Source organism: Perissodus microlepis, chromosome 6 (genome assembly GCF_051167445.1).
Source record: "Perissodus microlepis isolate ML-2025 ecotype Zambia chromosome 6, ASM5116744v1, whole genome shotgun sequence".
Lineage (NCBI taxonomy): Eukaryota > Metazoa > Chordata > Actinopteri > Cichliformes > Cichlidae > Perissodus > Perissodus microlepis.
Genome location: NC_140466.1, coordinates 11,286,893 through 11,301,277, shown reverse-complemented (window position 1 = coordinate 11,301,277; position 14,385 = coordinate 11,286,893). Strand labels below are relative to the sequence as shown.

Sequence of the window (14,385 nt, the reverse complement as noted above, 5' to 3'; positions counted from 1 at the left end):
CCTTTTAGATATTAGAAGTGCCATTTGTGCAGGAGTGAGCAAGAAACTGGACGTCTGGGGGTTGGCAGGTCCCTGACAAATCTTTGACTGACAACTGAAACAGAACTAAGATGCAAACGAGTACCAAATACTAATTTTTCTTAGGTTTTAGCACAAATTTCAGCTTTTCTAACCTAAGACAGACACAGATATCCTGAGGCCCAACCTACCTACATATTTACAGAGAGAATGTGAGAGAATCCACAGGGCACAGTTAAAAAATTAAAACATGGTGACTATGAATCTTAAACAATGAAATTTAAAAAAACAAAAACAAAACCCTGCTCTTTCATTAAAAATAGTCAAAAGGTTAGATCACATAAAGTGCATGCAAAACCACATTTTTCTGTGGATAAAAGGGGTAGAAGAGGAGGATAACAGATGGCCTTAATAGAAAGACAGGGGCTCGTGTTTGTTCTGCCCCACCAATTTGGAAAAAAAAAAAAAAACTCCCCAAGTGCACGAAGAACTTGACTACTCGTAATGTTCTACCTCTCACTGAACTGCCAAAATGTTTTTCTTTATTAAAACCCTTTTTAACTCATTTGTCTTTCTGACCTGTTATCTGCTGTGAAACAAAACTAAATCATACCATGCGATACTCTGGTCTTGTTTCCTTACCAGCTGCCGTTATTGAGGGTGTGGATAATGCTAATACAAATACCATTACTAATTCTGCTTATAGGCTGGACTTTTCATCTTAGCCAGTTTTCTGCATGAGAGAGAAAAAAAAAAAAAAAAAGACTACTTCCATTCATCTTAGGTGTGGAAAAGCCTCATCACCATAACTTTGACATTATAATTTTACACTGTATGACAGAAAACATACCAGCGGTGATTAAACACACACACACACACACACACACAAATGGCGTCATATAATTGCAATTAAGTGAACAATTTGGAATCTGATCTTAGCTGGAACTGGTTCTCAATTCCCATTGCTACAAAGGTTTAAATAGGACTGCTCACGCATACAGACATCACAAGGAGAACAACAACGTATGTTAATGCTGTCATTTCGTTTTAAAATTTGGCTATTTTTCTCATACAAGAAGCCAGGCTATATGTTAGGAAAAGGGAAAGAGGAAAGGCCAAATGTTAGGGCAGATGGGTGCTGGATATAAAGCTCCAGGCATGACTGTCATAAAAGAGGGAAAGCCAGCTCTTTATCTGCAGTAATTTACAGCTGATGTTACTGCTGCCCTGCGCTGTCCCATGGGGGTCCATTGAGTCCCAACTGCAACTGGCAAAAAGTATAAAGAGGGGGCGTGACAGGTTTATTGATGGATTACAGACATGTGGTGCCTCTGTCATGTGTGATAGCTCTTGTAATTTATAATCACTGATGTTGTGACTGCCATTGTTCCTGAAAGGTCTTCCAGCTAATTTTTCTTGAAGACTTGACAAAATCAAACACAATGAGGCACATGTGCAAATGACAGACACAGGAAAACTATTTTTTCTGGCTACATGCAGACTGTGAGGCTGGGCTGAAAGTCAGCAAATAATAAATACCACAAATTTAGTAAGCCATACACCTTTTTTGGCAGTTTATATATGTAATGCCTTTAATGACAGTGTAAACAAATGTAGAATCAAAAGTAAACATACTTATGTTGCTCAATGAGTATTTCCGCTTTGAACAAATCCCTATCATATGAAATTTAAAATATCTTTTGCACTAGGGCTGTGCGATATGACCAAAATCTCATATGTCGATATAAGACATTTATCATCCCAACAACGATACATATCACAAAAATTTTACATTTTCTGTAAATTTTGTGAATTTCGGGCAACTCGACTTGCATGAAGTGCATGAAGTTGAACCAGCCGCAATTTTCTTTGTGAGTATTTATTACACGGTGTGCTGCGGGGAAAAGCCTGTTCTGAGGTTTATTTTTTTTAAGCACCTGACGGCTCTTTTTAGCTTCTTGTCCGTAAACACTCTGCATACTATTTCACGTGATTCAATTTATTTTGAAAAATCTCAACAGGATCTTCAGCTTTATTGTGAAAGGTTTATGTAGAAAATAAACAAGCGGACGGTGGAGACACGCAATGGTTTTACCGTCGTTGTTGCTAACGACAATGCATAAAAACAGTCGCTTGTCCATCCACAGTGTGGTTATATTAAATATAAGAAAAAAGAGAGAACTTTAAGAAATTCTACAGTGACCATCAAAACGATGAAAAAAATATTGCTGAAAACAGTTTATTTTGCGACACCACGAAGCAAACGATAGCGTAATATGAAACAATAGGCGTTTTCATATTGTCATCCGATATATATCGTTATATTGAACCTATTCTGCACTGTATATGGTTCTAAACTACTGTGATTATTGTTACTTGTGTTGTTACTTGTGTGAAGTAAGAAATGTGCAGCACTACTCAATGGCTAGACAGCATTTAACCCAGCTAATATTTCTGGAGCCAACTAGCAGTAGTAACCACATTTCAACATCTGTCTAGTCACACATGTCCCAACTTTAAACATTGCTGTCCTAGGTCTCGTTTCCCTAATCCACAGCCGGAAAAAAGAGCAACCAAGTGTGAGAGTAAAGCCAACACAAAAGTGCCTTGATTCTTTTTAATGGTTAGCAGGGACACCCCAAAGTTGCAAAAGACTTCCACTTATATATGGCAGAAAAGACAAAGAAAATCCCATGGCTATCTTTCCCAGTGAACATACATTAGTGATCATTTTAAGGGCTCAGTCACTTCATTGTGTAAATTATGGCCACTCTAAGAGTTAGAAAGAAGGATTATCCAGGACATGCCCATTAGTTAGCAACTTATCAATCACATAGATTGACAGTTAAACTCGCTCCTTGCAAGTCAAGTCTGGTCTCGAAAACGCTAAAGGTGGTCAAAACAAAAATGCTCCGCTCAAGGCTTGACAGCAGCACTTCACTAACAGAAGGCCAACAGCAGGCCAACAGCTACCCTTAATAGCATCTACACTAAAAACAGCTTTCTTTTGTTTTCAAGACGTTAATGTGCCACACGCTGTAAACGATACAGTTGAAAAACGCATTAGTTTAATGTTTCTTTTCTGGGCTTTAAAGTTTCAGTTCTTGGTTAAAAAGCAAACATACAAGACACCAGCTAAACAAATAGGACTTTTTACATTGGAACCTAATGTGCCTCGATTACAGCAAAAATCATAATCAAGATGACTTTGATTAATACAGTAAGCCAAAGTTTCTACCCACAGATTTTGGATGCAGTGTATTTTCACAGAAGCCTTTCATATGTTTAAAATTAAAAAAATAAAATCAAAACAATGGGTAAAGGGAGCAGGAAGGACACATGGGAGTCTGATAATACATTTTAGGTCCAGACTAATGGGTATTTTTGACTGTAAAGCCTGTAAATTTGTGGAAAATCCCCAGGGGATGTTTGGAAGTGCAATTGTTGCACAGAAAACAGACCAGGTGAAGGACCTTGAGTGATACAGTGACAAAACTGCTAATGATCATTCAACAAGTTCACCAATGGAAACAGTGAGATTTTTAACTACTCTAGAGAGATCTGGTTAACGCTGGGCTACAGCTAAAATGTCATTGTGGCGTGAAGTGAACCAAACCACAAAAATATGCACTATAAATGAAAGGTCTGTGCTTGATGTACAGCACACGGGAGAAAGATAAGAGAGAGAGCTTTGCAGTCAAAATTAGTTTTATCCCTAACACTTTGTTTTCACTGAAATACAAAAACTGGAATTGAAATTATACTTGGTTAATTGCTGAGCCCTAGCTTAACTCTAATTGGGGGTGCTTCTGCACATAAAGCATACATTACTTTCCAATTATGGTGAAAATATGAAATCAACTCATTTTTGTATTTTCATACCAGGAGCAGCGTTTTCCCATCACAGAAACAGCGAGCGCTGCAGAAATGCAGTTCAGCTACTCCACTTTTGCCACACAGTACAGCAGATGAGTTAAGAGTGCTGCAATAACTCGGGTTTTCACTGAGGGCTCACAAACCACCTCAACAAAAACAAGCAGGGACAGTCTACCAGGTGAAAGAAAAAAGACATGTTACTCAAAGGATTTTTTTTAAGTCTCCAGATGACTTTATAATTTCAGCTATAAAGTTTGGAAGAACAAGTCAAAAAGTTGATTTAAAATAAGCACTAGTCTTGTTTTATAATACAAATGAACTTTTTAAGGGCCAAGTGGAAACTTGCATCCCCAATCTTTGCTTTCCAATTACAAGAAATATGACAGACATTTCCTAATCACTCAGATTCCAATACTCCGAGCACACATACAGATTTCTATCTTGCATTCCTACACATTTATTTTCAGCAGTACACACGTCTGCTGAGATGTGTGACGTTATAACCCTATCTGCACTCTGCAAGAATTCAATGAGTTAAAGGAAGCTAGCACCATCGAGACTGAGTGTGGCTATGTAGGCTTGCTCAGGGATAGATGGAGTGGCCATTGAGATTAGGTTTTTGGATTTTTTTATTTGCCTATTAACACATCGTTTTATAGCCACAAGCTGAACCAAGTGGGCACTACTACCAAAACGGTAAATGTTAACATTTACTTGCTCAGGGATAGATGGAGTGGCCATTGAGATTAGGTTTTTGAGGGGTAAATGTTAATGAAAACGGTAAATGTTAACATTTACCGTTTTCTCTGACTGGTGATTACACACACACCTAAAATCGTACCTGAAATAAATGGAAATGGATGCAAACATTGTCAGACTTAGAATTTACAGGTGTACAAACATTGGCATTAAGTCATATGTGATTTGTGATTTTGAAGACAATATTATCTAAGCTAATTAGGGCCTAGGTTACCTCTGTGAGTTTATCACGCCATGTGTACCTGCTGTTAATGCAGTATCAGGCTACCACAAAAGACACCACTTTGCACCTGATTCGAGAAATAATTACCATTTTAGTCTTTTGATTTTTCAACTATAACCCATCAAAGTCTCTTTACTAACGAAAGCGTTACAGTAGAGCAATGCAAAGCTAATGCAACACCTCTGAAGATAACAAAAGTTGCAGTTGTTGTAGCCATGACCATTTTTGACGCTCAAGTTAGTTATTCTGCTGATCGTATTGTGTTAAGGTTTGCTGCAGAAGTTAAGGCGAGTGTACCAAAAGACTGGCATTAGCGTATTAAGGGTAGGTGCAGTAAATGCTCACCTCAGAATGAAACCACAACACTGCGGTAAAACCACATTAACTGCTACCGAAAGAACACCCAACCGACTGGATAACGTGTAACGTTACTACACGGGCATTGGTTGATTTAATGCCAAGTAGTAAAAGAGAAGTTTCAGTGCAAATGTTCATTACATTTGGGTTTGTGTGTGCCGACAGTGTCGAGGCCTTTACCTTGTCCATCAGACGTTGACAGGGCAGGTGAATTCAGCTTCGGCCGCTTAGAGAGTGGAGGTCCGGCGTCCAGCAGGTTTTCAGCCATAGTTGAAATCTTGCCTGACCGGTCGCTTAAGTTGATGATTCTGATTAGCTTATTAGTAGAAAGTTGTTCAATCACCAAAAACCTTCCCGGTTAGCACGTTAGCAAGCTGACAGCCTGCTAACGTTGGCTAACTGGCTAATAGCTAGCTAATTGCCTGCTACCAGCTAAAGTAACTGTTAGCGTTTAGCTACTCCTCGCCGTGAGAGTCGGTGTCTTTTAAAAGAGATGCAATAGCGCCCCGCTTCGCCACCGCCATTCACCCCATGATAATCCAACACCCAACACCCACATTATTATCGTTAAATACCCCAAAATAAAATATTCCCCATGTAAAAATCGAGCCTCACACTGACGATCCAGTTAAATCAGGTGGATTGCTGCATTCCGGGAGAAAAGTCGTAATTTCTAGATGTTCAAAGTACCCATTTTGCGTGACGTCAAATTTCTTCATGCAAAAATCGCGCGAAGCTCCACAAAAATGCACAATTGCATAAAAATGCCGTATTTTTGCAAATCTCTTCGAAAGTCACGATCTGCTCACCGCTTGCCCACGGTAAACAATACTGCTCCCGAACGGCGACAGGGGCTGAATCACCGCACTCTGAAGGGGAAATCAGATATACGGAGCTTTTCTGCCCGACGACCACCAATCCAATTCCCGTTTTTTCGCACAAAATGTCTCCGAAGCGATATTACGATTTCGTTTTCGGCAGAAGGCCGCTGTCATATCACGGGAAGGATGCTCGATTTCTACGTAAAACCCAGTGTTGGACCGAAATCCTAATTCCGAGCCACGACAAGATGGCGGCTGTTGATTCCTTCGGTACAAAAAAGTTTTTTTTTTCTTTTCCAGATCGGCTGTAGAGGGGGAGGGGCCGCGCATTCACGCCCTACGTGAAAACACCGTCACCGCTGACCGCTGGGGGCGCCACAGCACAACCAGTGATTCACACATGCACTTTACAACCCATTTGATCCCATCTTTTTTTGTAAACTCGGGGCAAAATATATACATTAATGAATAAAAATATCTTTTTTAAGATATTAACTTAAATATTTTACCTTATTTTTACAAACTCACGTGATTTTTTCTGGAAAAAGAAATTAGATATGAAATGTACATTTCAAGGATCTGAATTTCCTTTAATAACTGGAAAAATATGAATCTCTGCATGATATAGGAGTTTTTTCGTCTACAATAAAAAATACTTAAAAGTTGTCAGTTTCTAGCCACTTATTTGTCATTTTTGAAATCGTGTTTTACTAACCTTCTTTGAAATTTGTTAACAGTTTGCAACAAATTATTAAAACATACCTTCTTGCAGTTAAAATGCACTTGGTTAATATAAACTGCGCCCCAACTTCAGTCATCAGCTGGCTGCTGATGAAGATCACAACCCTGTCTCCAATTTTGAGACCTTTTAGGTTAGGCCTAATCCTCCCTAAAACCTGGCTAATTTGCATGTTGCCTTTTTGAGAATCTCTAAGTTGCTTCCCTCACCTCTTATTTAGTTTTAATAATACAAAACTAAATGACAGTACAGTCTGTCATCACTCATTATATGCACAGAAATTCAACTCTACGTGACTTTACACGTTACAGTATGCTAGACAGTCCAAGCTTTCCACTTGGAGATTTATTTCTCTCATACTGAAAAAAAGAGGAATAAAGTCATATAACTCACACATAAGCAAACAGACACACAAAAATCAATCTGATAATACGTGTCTCTTATTCATTGTTTTTGGACAGAATCTGACACATGCACATGTATAAAAAAAATCATATGTGACAAAATAACTGCATATGTACAAACACTGAGTGCTTTGTGCAAATGTGTACAGATTACTATCACGTGTTGATAAATGATACATGGGTAATGTGCACAAAACGTACATTATACATCTCATTCATGAACATAAAACAAATACATTTCAAATCAAACAACACTGTTTAAAATCTGTCCCAGTGTAACTTAGAACACATACGGGTAGAATTTACTTGCAAATTATAATGAAAAGACGTGCAGCTGACATAATTTAAAACGAGTGACAATGTGATGCTTAAGTGCTGACACTCTATGCCTTTATGTATTTCCCTTATTTCTCTGTCATAAAGCAGAATCACACTTCTCCAAAAGGAAAAGAAAAAAAAAAGAGATGACTGAATGCCATGAACTTATCCTTTTTTAAAACGGGAGAACTAGCTTCTGCCAAAACTGAAACAAATCATTTATAAATACACTGTCAAAGAAGGACAGTATTCAGGTAACCTTTAATGAGCAAAGCTTAGTGATTTGAATTTCCTGAATACTGGAAATATATGCATAATAATTAACATATATGTAGAATGACATTGAAATGAAATAGGATGACAGTATAGTACAGAATCAAACAAAAAATAAGGAGACTAGCAAAGAAGGAAACTACTCACATGCAAACAAGTCTCACTCACACACATCTCCCCCTACTGCACCCCAGATCACATAAGTCAGCAGCGTGTAATATTTTATTCATATGTGTGTGTACAGATTAGTGCTACTGGAGAGGATGTGTACCCACGAACCTGTGGAGTTCTTCCTACACCACCTCAGATCTATGGCTAGTTAGTGTCACTGCTGTGCATGGTAGGGCTGCAGGCACATGGCCTGAAAATCCCATAGATCATCTAACAACGCAAGGCAACAAGACGGTGAACTTTCCTTCACAGCTGATACTCGATATTCTCCTTTATTTGTGTTACATTGTGTGCTATGCTTCATTAGATTTGGCAAACAAGAGCAAGTGGAGAAAATGTACAAGTAGTGTAAATCTTTCAAAAAGTAATGATTCTGGGCAACAAAAGCAGGACTCATTTAACTATTTCAGCGTCTGCAGTGACGGCTTCTGGAGAAACCTCTTTGGATTTTCAGGGTATTAATGCTGCAACGATTATGAAAGTTGATGCTATGATTAAACATAGTCCACATTCAAAAGGCACAGGCTGTGTATGTCCAGAGAGCTTAGTGAAAGAGGTAAATAAACATGTTTTGCTACAGGTCCCGACAGCTACATACCTCATCCTTCTTGTCATTTTGGCATTTTTGCATGTGGACAGATTTCTGAACAGAGAAAGTCCATCTAACCCAACTGCTGACTAATTTTTTAAACATGTGGTGGTGAAAGCTGAAAATGAATAATCTATGGATAAGGCAATAGCAAACTGTCCCCATTTCTATCTTTTTTATATGATTGAGTTGACGTAAAACCTTATATTTCTCACACACTTAGGAAATATAAGAGAGAAACGCGTGCTTTCAGGAGAAAAGACAAAGCACGAAGTGAGGAAAGAGAAAAACGAGCAAGCGATTTAATGGGAGCACCACCACACTTTTCCAGATGGCTGGTCTGTGTCAGGAGGAAAGAACTGGAAAGAAGCACAAAAAAATATCTGGAATTTATCAAAAAAGAAACAAAACCTGCACACAATGACCATTAATTTTCTCAAATATACAATCACAATCTATCCTCTGCATAATGATAGCTTGGTAAAAAAAAAAAAAATGAAAGAAGAAAAACCTTCTGGAAACCAAAAACTAAAAAAAAAAAAAAATACAGTCATACTTTCAGGCACCACAAACAATCAGCTAGATTAGGCTGCACTGCACCCATAATCACTCAATTAAAGTGGCACAATTTTATTGATTCAGTAGAGGCCCCGATTGGTGAAAAGACTGTGACAGGATCAAGGTAATACATCCCAATCTTTCAACAGCAAATCACAAAGATAAAGGCAGATGTGGGTAATTTGCACGGATGGGCTGACCATTGTTTAGATTTTTTTTTCTTTTAGCAATGAAGGCAACGGAAATTAAAGAAAAGTCACAAGATTTGAGTCTGAGGTTTTACACACAGTACTGTGGAAACTGTCACTCATCTAAAATTTAAACCCACGCCAACAGCCTGTAGACCACCCCATCACTGACCAAGAACTACGCAGTGATTGTCCCTCACAGTCCCATTTAAAGTTATACTTCACCTGAAATCCTTCGAGTATCAAGCGCTCACCTCATCAGAAGACAGGAATGGTGATATTCTGCATTTGACTTATTGACTCCAATGAAAACAAAATTAAAGCTGCCAATACTGCTAATACTTGCAAGTATCATACTACCTCCCAGCATTATTAGGACTCTCTTATAATTAATAATGAGTGAAATCTGTGTTGTTGGTGTGGATGTTAGTACGGTAAATGGGAGTACTCAATTTATGGTAGTTTGAATGAGTGATTCTTGTATTTTGGCTATTTATCAGGATTCCAGTAGGAGCAAATGGGAGAGTGGCTGTATTCAGAGACAGGCCAACACGCTGCTGGCTTCCTCTTCACTCTTTTCATTTGGTCAAAACAAAAATACAAAATATCACCAGACAGATATTTGGTCTTCCAAGCAGGAGTGGTTCTGATCAAAGAAAAAGCTGAAATATCAGCTAGCTCGCATCGAGACAATTTTACACTACCTGTAAAATTGGACATGTGTGCGAGAGGTGAGCGTTTAATACCTGAAAGACAGATCCCAGTATATTTAAAGTGCCTTCCTGCATTTGTGATGGTCTCACTTTTTCAAACCACCTTTCTTCCAGATCTACAGTCCCTTATCTGATTAGATTTTGTCCTTTTGATTCTCTCAGCTCTGTTTAAAGTTTCTTAAAAGCTATTTATTGGTAATAACTACTGAATACAAGTGGTCGAAAAAAAGAAAAACACTGTGCAAGACCTGTGCTCAAAATGTGCATTGAGCTGCTACACAAACTAAAATCTCTGCAGCCTGCATGTCCCTTGAAAGTGAGACTCTGGCACAAATGAATACTGTATTAAGCCCTGATGTCAAAGCACAATACATAAATTAACACTGCTTCATGTGATTCCCTCATTCTTCCCAAAGTTTCCTGCTCCGCCTGTCATTCTGCATTGGCACTTATATAAAATCTAAAATAATTTTCCCTTAAGTAAGGTCAGGACTTTGATCAAGTTAAAACAGTTGATATGGCACAACAATAATGATTTCTGTAAGAAATACTTGCATTCAAAATAAAAGCATGAAAAAAGAAACCACAGCATATTCTGTAGTCTAACATTGTTAAAACTTGTTCAGTATTCATATTTTTGTTCACTGTTCTAATCCTGAAGGCACTTAATAACAAAAGCATCAACAACAACAACACCAACAGATCCCTCTTTCCCTTTTCAGCTTGTTCGCCATCATAAACTGCTGTGCTCAACACAGGTAAAACCCGCCCCAGAACTCAGGCAACACTTCCATGAAAGACATCAAGTACAATCTTATAGCCACTGCATCCACTGGTTTTGTTTTTGACGTGACCAGTCTGTCTTCCATGCCAAAGACACTTGCTTAAAGGAAAAGACATCCCGCCAACATCGGTAATCAGTCCTGGGGAGGCAGCAGCTGGGGGCAGTAAGAGGAATAGAAGACAGCGGGAGGAGACAGAAGGGATCAGAGGCGAGCATAAAACTCCTCATTGAGTTTAGTTAGCTCATTCGCTTCCTCATCTTCATCCTCCTCTTCTTGAAGCGCGAGAGGAGCTGGCTGCACCTGGGAGGGGCCTTGTGCACAACTGGGCTCTGGGCCTAGTTCAGAATGGGGAGGGGTGTGAACGTCTGTGGCAGGGGGCTGTCCAGCGTCCCTATATCCTTCCTCCCTCACTTCTGTGGGCTTAACTGAGACAGGCTCAGGGCCTACTCCTGGAGGCCTTACAGCATATTGGGGTTGAGTAGAGAGTGTGGAAAGAGAGGAGGAGGGAGGAGTGGAAGAGGTGGAAGGGGCAGCCACAGGCTGGGCAACTGAAGTCTCACTGGCAGGTAATACCACGGACGAGGGTCCAATTCTGACAGCCTGCTCCGCTTGATCCTGGTATATACTTTCCCCACTTTTTGGGTAAAGGAAAGTCCTCATTTGACCTTTGCCCTTAACATTTACAGTACCTCTATAGTCAAACTCTAAACCCATGGCACTGAGCACAGCATGGCTTTCCTCGCTCACTTGCACCCGACACTCCACGCCGGTGGAGTCCATGCGACTGGCAATGTTTACTGTGTCTCCCCAGATGTCATAGAGCAGCTTTGTGGTGCCGATGACCCCTGCCGTCAGGGGACCATGGTTAAATCCAATGCGGAGCTTGAACCCGAAGCCTAGCATGTTCTTGTTGAAATCATCCAGGACTCCCATCATCTCAAGGGCAAAGTTGAAAAGGGCCATGAGGTGAGCATGCGGAGAATCCGATTCATTCTCAGCCATCTGCTCGACGTTCAGTCCCGACGCAGCCATGTAGGTGGCCCCGATTGTCTTGATTTTTTCCACGCTTGAGAATTCAGGTTTGCGAAGGAGTTCGTCAAAGTCTCCAATCAGCTCATTCAGGACACGGTAGCACTCTTTTCCACCTTCATAGCTCTCTTCATAAAACTCACTGAAGTTCACAATACTGGCAAAGATCACACCCACACTGTCGTGGTTCTTGGAGTAGCTCTGGGTCACCTGAAATATATGGAGAGAAGAGGCTCACGTTATAATGAACTCACAAGAGAGAACTATCTTCAACTGTAGTCAATAGTTTGAACGTGTGTATACATGAGATTCAGGATGAATTTAGATTTCATTCTAAATTAACACAACTGCCATTTTTTGCTCATTAACTGATAAAACTACTACTGCTGTATGTAGCCAGGATTTGCTTAATAATGGTTGATTACAAAGAATAAAAAACAAGAAAATGTTTATTTATTGATCAGTATTTAGATGATTAAGTTCAAGTTTAATAGTTCATTTAAATGGCAACAAAACCTTGAGCTGGTCAGCGACATGGATGGGGATGATGTTGCCGAGTAACCACTCAGCCTGATCTCGCATCATCTGGATCTTGGTGCGGTGCTTGTCAGCCTCAACGTTGCCATGGTAATGGAGACGGTAGCTGATCTCAAACTCGCGATTGAGGAACCACACCAGGAGAAGAAGCAAGAAGAAGGCCAGGATGGCCTCTGAGATCAAAAGGTCAGAAAACATCTTAGGACCATTTTCTGAACTGCCGTCAATCAATGTTGAGGTGTTTGGTCTGTGGAAGAAAATGATGGGAGAATCAGAAAAGAATGAGGGACATATGGGAGAAATGATCAGATGAGAATTGAAAGACAAAAGATGGTAAGGAGATTTCTACAGCCATTTCTTGAAGAATCTACGACATAGCATCTTAATAAAGTTTTAACATATATCTTGCAGTTCTTAGCCCAGTTTTTAAGTTACATGTGCTTAATCCAGATAACGTGCAGTAATGCTGGGAAATTTTGGTTTAGCCTTAATCAAATTTGATTTAAGATTTTTGGAGTCCAAACGTTGCCAAAGAGCAAGAGTATAATTTTGGACTTGCACTAAAATTCTGATTTATCGCAGAGCAGCCAGTTATAACTCCCCAACCACTGCTTATCTGCAGTTTAATTAATTCTGGAAGATTTAGAAACTAGACTTGAGTTAAAGAAGATGAAGGCTGATTGAAAATTTAAAAAAAAAATCCAAAGTGATTTTCATCCAATCACTTTATGGATTTATGTGACAGATAAGAAAATTCAAGGAGTTATGCCTGGTAAATTTGATCTGATAATGCACTTTAGCTAAAAACTGTAATTAGCACTAGAATAAGACAAGTTATCCTCAATGTAATATTATTTGAGGGGTTATTTATCATCATCACCTCAATGCAGAACATGTAAACTGATGATGTCATGATGTTCTGATGTACAATTGAAATTCAGTTATTTTATCAAGACGAAAGAATGAGGGAAAAAACTACTTGTGTGTGATCTGTGTCATATCTTACACAAACTCTGTGAATACATTGAATGTATAACACATGGGAACAGTTTGTAAAGCAGGTGTGCAGCACAGTATTTGTTCTAAGTAACCACACCTGCAGAGATTGTTTTGCATAGGGCTATGTGAGTAACAGGCAAAACAAGAGGTGCTTTGTTTTCAGCTTTGCCTGGTCCTATGAGTCTCAATTTCTGCTGCAACATTCAGATTGTAGGGTCAGAATTTAATGTGAAAAAAACAAAAAACATTGATGCATACTCCTTTGTGGTTCCATCTGTTGTTGGTGTAATGGTGTGGGGAGCTCCCCTTCACACGGTACAAGTTTAGCACTGTTTAAATGCCACAGCCTACCTCATTATTTTTGCTGACTGTGCCCATCCCTTTATCCAAGCTAGTACTATCAAAGTGTACCCAATAAAGTGGCCAGTAAGTGCATAACTATTAAGTATAATATCCTGGGGAAAATGCTTTTTAAAACCTTATTTTTGGGCAAAGTCATATAAGTTTTTAAACATTTTTTTCGTCTTTTTAACTCAGATTTGACTGGTGATTCTATACATGCAGTTTTATGTCCTGATGAAAATGTAAATTAAAGTGAATTTGCATAAAACTTCAAAATAGCTGACCTAACAACGGTCTAGAGGTGTTTCCATCCCCACATCCCCAGACTTTTTTAATGTTAAGTTGCTAAGTAACCACCAGCTGCTGGGCTACTGGCAAAGGTGGATGCTGAAGTTTTTCTTGCAAAAAACATACCAACACTTTATGACCCATGTCTGTATACAATAACTGCATGCATCTCACGCAAAGATTAAAAAAAGAAGAAGATGATCTCCGTGCCACATACTCTCATGTCTGGTGTAGCCACTTCCATTGATTATAATAGAAGTAAAATGCATACTTTAGGCATTCAGTGTAACCACAGTAAAAGGCTGTGGCCCACACTTATCCATCACTGATGGGGAGAAAAAAAATTACGGAGAATTTGTCTGTTTCAGTTTGTTTTTGTAATTCCCCTGATAAAACTA

General features: G+C 39.2%; 2 protein-coding genes across 6 annotated transcripts in view; both read right to left on the bottom strand.

The window, feature by feature from the left end:
* crebbpa (CREB binding lysine acetyltransferase a) overlaps positions 1 to 6,338 on the bottom strand; it is a 45,204-nt gene extending 38,866 nt beyond the window's left edge. For all 4 annotated transcript variants that reach the window (XM_084930767.1, XM_084930768.1, XM_084930770.1 and 1 more), the window contains exon 1: positions 5,414 to 6,338. In XM_084930767.1, coding sequence (XP_084786893.1) covers positions 5,414 to 5,501 — 88 coding nt within the window. In that variant the 5' untranslated portion in view covers positions 5,502 to 6,338. The remainder of the gene's footprint in view (positions 1 to 5,413) is intronic.
* Positions 6,339 to 7,106: 768 nt separating this feature from the next.
* adcy9a (adenylate cyclase 9a) overlaps positions 7,107 to 14,385 on the bottom strand; it is a 44,367-nt gene continuing 37,088 nt past the window's right edge. For both annotated transcript variants that reach the window (XM_084930765.1, XM_084930766.1), the window contains 2 exons: positions 12,338 to 12,605; positions 7,107 to 12,031 (listed from right to left, as the gene is read on the bottom strand). In XM_084930765.1, the coding sequence (XP_084786891.1) occupies positions 10,994 to 12,031; positions 12,338 to 12,605 (1,306 nt within the window). In that variant the 3' untranslated portion in view covers positions 7,107 to 10,993. The remainder of the gene's footprint in view (positions 12,032 to 12,337; positions 12,606 to 14,385) is intronic.